Raw genomic sequence first — 3,945 nt, 5'->3', positions numbered from 1 at the left:
TTCAACTGTGTCTGAAACAGCTGTAGTGATTATCAACGTACTGAAATACTCTGTGACCGGACGGCGGTGGTTACCTGTAGGTGTCGTTTAAGATGCTTGAAAGACTTTCCCAAGGTTGTATTATCACAGTAAGAACATTGAAAACCGAAACAAACGCAGAATACTACCTAAATGTGTCCCCCATTTTCCGTGTACGAGTCCGCTTTACCCGGATGCGCGTAGTACGGGAAAGGACCCTATCCCAGTTTTTGAGGCAGTCAAGCGGGGAAAGGTCGATTAACTCAGTAGAACTGACCTTTGACCATGAAACGTAATATGCCATAAAAACAACCTGTCCATTCCTTTATCTGCTTTTCTTGCCACTGTGACTCGATCAATCGGGGTCTGTGCTTTAAATATCCCTATGTTTGCACTCCGTAATCCTTCTGTGCCGAGTTTGCCTTTCATCGCTTGCTGGAGCTCTTCAGTGAAGGAGGTTTGAAAACACACATACTATGGCAGCCGCTGGAAGAGGGTTTCAGGTAGGTTGGATCATTTCTAGCGTCTGTGAAGTAAGCACGTGTATTGTTGACTTCAAAATGCAAGGATGTGCTCCATATCAACGTTTGTGATATTTCACAAGAATATCTAAATATGCCCCCCGAAAATGTTTAAGAGACGGGTAGTCATTTCCCGGATCCTGTCACCTTGACATGTCAATGAATCTACTAGATTATCTAGTGAACGCTACCTTGTGATATAAAGTGATATATTAACCCTAGGTATTAGCACCAAATCCATCAAACCATCAGTGAAAAGCTCAACACCACTTATTTCAAAGTTGAAAAAATGCCCCTTCAAAGCAAGCCCATGTTTTTATTCAATGTTTAAATTAAAGACTGTTTCCAAAACTATGTCAGAGATAAATACCTTACAGTACTATATATAAAATGTACATTTTTCTCTTTGAAATATTGTGAAATTATGTGTTGTAATATGTATATTTCAGGCTGTTAAACAGCATATACCCCTCATCAAATTTCCCCAGTTTAACATTAAAGACCCAAAAGGTATAGGTAAGTGAATATTTTAATGATATTTGGAATTAAGTGCCTACCTATAATGTGGGGGGAATCAAGTTTGACGTCTACATTATTTGTAGTTTTGTCAGTGCATTCCTTATTACATCTTTTTTGTGCTGTGGAAAGATTGTACAGGCATTGCATATTTTCCTCATGAGTGTTGAAATTAACACAGTGTCCTTTTGTATATATTTTTCAAGACTAGCCATACACATACGTCTTAACTATCTTTATGCTTTTGTTTTGATAATTGCTTCTATTTTGCTTTGTTTTCAGGCATGAAACTATTATTTCCTCCAAGTTCTAATAAAACTCTTCAAACAACACCTGAGCCTGCAATTTCACAGGAACCAAAGAAATCTTCCCCTCCCATAGGCTACATACCCCGTGGATCTGGAGTAGACCCCTCAGAACTGCTACCTAAATACCACAGGAAACCCATTGATATAGAAGAAATGGAATATATAACAGTATGTTTTGCTACAGTATACTTCAAATGTCTGGGGTATCAAGTGAATATTATTTGGAATTCAAATGTCTGGGGTATCAAGTGAATATTATTTGGAATTCACTGGTGTGATAGGGATAATCTTTTGATAATAGAGGGTACCAGAGGAGATGATTGTGCCGCAAGTGTGGTGTCATGTGACATCAAGTGGTATAATACATGAAGCTGAGTGGTCATTTTTAGCTGGAGGTAAAGAGGAGTGAAGATGTGGGCTCAGAGAAAAAAGCAGTTTTTCCAACAACATAATAAGATAACATTTTTCTTTCAGTATTTTGGGCAGAAAATACTTGCAGAAATAATAGGTACATGATATGGAAACATGTTACAATACTAAGGTGCAAAATCATGCTTAATTTGCAGGCAATAATACACCTATTTCACCAGTGTAGGAACTTATCAGTGACAAATGCCATGACAAAGATGACACTCTGACAGCCTCTTATCTCACAAGCAAAGGAGGGCTGGCATTCAATTACCTCAGGCCGGCAATAAAAATAAACCTTGAGGAACTGGTCAGGTTGGATCTTATCTACCCGTCAGGAGCGATTTACAACTGAGTATTGCCTAATATGGTCAATTATTAGTAACTTGACCTAGTCTTAATTACCGGAAGCTTTGTGATCGGCTCATTAAATTCTTTTTTTATCTTCTTGGGAAGATCTTATCAGTGAAAAGCTTACTTTTCACCATTGAAATGTTTTATTTGTCCGATGAATGCATCACATTTATTGCACATTTGTATATTTTTTCTTTCTATGCTTTTGGGATTAAAAAAAAGTGGAATAGTGTGAAAATGTCAGGTTAAGTAGGGCAGAGCTCATATGTGTGGAATTTCATGTCAGCTGGACATATAATATATTCTTCATTCCCATTCCCCTCCAGCTAAATGACCACTCAGCTTCACATCTTACACCACTACACATTTCTTTCGGCACAATCCTGTCTCTTCTGGTACCATCTGTTGTTGATGTTTTCACGACAGTAAGGGGTCATCCATTTTTGTCATCACTTTCACAAGTCTGCAAACTTTACACTGGGGGAAATGCCCTCTGCATGCTTTTGGGGAAAAAAACTAATACAAGTGATGATCTTCACCCCCAGGGGTGTGCTGGCAAAGGTCATCAATTTTAACTATTCACTCTATACTCACTGAAGGGGGATGTGTATAGGTTTAAGTGTACTCTTTGTAGACTTGTGAAAATGGTGAAAAACTATTTACTATTAACCTATAATATATAATGACAATATAAATATTAATATTTGTTTTTGCAGGATATTTAAGATTTAATAAAGGAAAGTCATTTTTTCCAAGAAAAGCAATATCTGTTTTAATACATTGTTGTGAAGCATGCTTGCTATCAAGATTGTATTCTTGAGCAGTTACTGTATATAGGTGGTAGAGACATTTTAGAGATTAGAATATTTAGGGCAATTTTACTAACATCTTCCTATTGAAAAATGCACAAAGTAGAGAGTTTTTACAGTAATATATGTTCTTGCTTTATTTCAGAGAGGAGGTCCTGAGTAAATACTCCCATCACTTAAAAAACTGCACCAACTTTTGTGAAAACATTCAGCCTCACCGACTTGACTTTTGATGGTGCCTGAAAAAATAATATTGACATGCTGGGCAAGGACACATAACAGAAAACAGATTGTTTTTAATTTCTATACACACTATTTGAAAAGTGATATTATTTGCACACAATTAAAGGACCTTACTGTTTCCTTTTTGCACAACAGTTTGGTCAAAATTAATTTCATTTTGAGGGATCTGGTAAAAGCATTGCTTTAGATAACATCAATTTTTAGGTTTTTAAAAAGATTGTTTATCCTTTTTATACACAGGGATATAAGATGTTAACTAAAGTACAGTATTAATGTTTGTTATATTGTAATAAATGCGTCATTTGTTTAGTTTTGTTGAATTGAATTGGATACTGAAGTATGTAAATTGACACACCGTGCTTACTGGAAGAACTGGAAACCCTTTAAACAATCTACCAAGGATGAATGTGTACTTTCTTCTGTCAAAAAATCACTTTTTAAATTAAAACTTTTCTGAGAATGCCACCAAGAGGAAAAATGCTGAAAATTGTTTGAAACATTATAACAGTGCCTTCATTTTTAGAGTGAAATGTAATAAGATCAAATGACTCTTCAGATTAGCAAGACTGAGAATAGTTCCATTTGCATGCTTAGTAGACCAGCTGAAGTCTGAGTGGGAGTCGCAACAGCGTTAACAAGACTATATTGTAAATGTAGTAGCAGATTTAAATTTATTTTTCTAAAAAAACAACTGGATAAATAATCTACATAGTAATACTCCTACCAAGTTTGCTTCTGTTGGACATTATTTCATGGCCCTTAATTAAA

At 35.9% G+C, this 3,945-nt stretch overlaps 1 protein-coding gene across 1 annotated transcript; it reads left to right on the top strand.

Moving 5' to 3' along the window:
* Window positions 1–355: 355 nt before the first annotated feature.
* On the top strand, window positions 356–3,486 carry LOC106178773 (alpha-ketoglutarate dehydrogenase component 4-like). The gene is made up of 4 exons (XM_013562101.2): window positions 356–521; window positions 989–1,055; window positions 1,338–1,531; window positions 3,080–3,486. The coding sequence occupies exons 1-4, from the start codon at window positions 495–497 to the stop codon at window positions 3,095–3,097; spliced, it is 306 nt and encodes a 101-aa protein (XP_013417555.2). The 5' UTR covers window positions 356–494; the 3' UTR covers window positions 3,098–3,486.
* The last annotated feature ends 459 nt before the right edge of the window (window positions 3,487–3,945 follow it).

Source organism: Lingula anatina, chromosome 1 (genome assembly GCF_051362555.1).
Source record: "Lingula anatina isolate TDL-2025a chromosome 1, LinAna3.0, whole genome shotgun sequence".
Classification (NCBI taxonomy): Eukaryota; Metazoa; Brachiopoda; class Lingulata; order Lingulida; family Lingulidae; genus Lingula; species Lingula anatina.
This window is presented reverse-complemented; position numbering and strand designations above follow the sequence as displayed.

Bases quoted from the DNA above. Each gene is read 5' to 3' on its own strand.
- LOC106178773 (XM_013562101.2), top strand. From the start codon at position 495: ATGGCAGCCGCTGGAAGAGGGTTTCAG. The intron at 522-988 runs GTAGGTTGGATC...TGTATATTTCAG, and splicing joins CCGCTGGAAGAGGGTTTCAG to GCTGTTAAACAGCATATACC. The intron at 1,056-1,337 runs GTAAGTGAATAT...CTTTGTTTTCAG, and splicing joins TAAAGACCCAAAAGGTATAG to GCATGAAACTATTATTTCCT.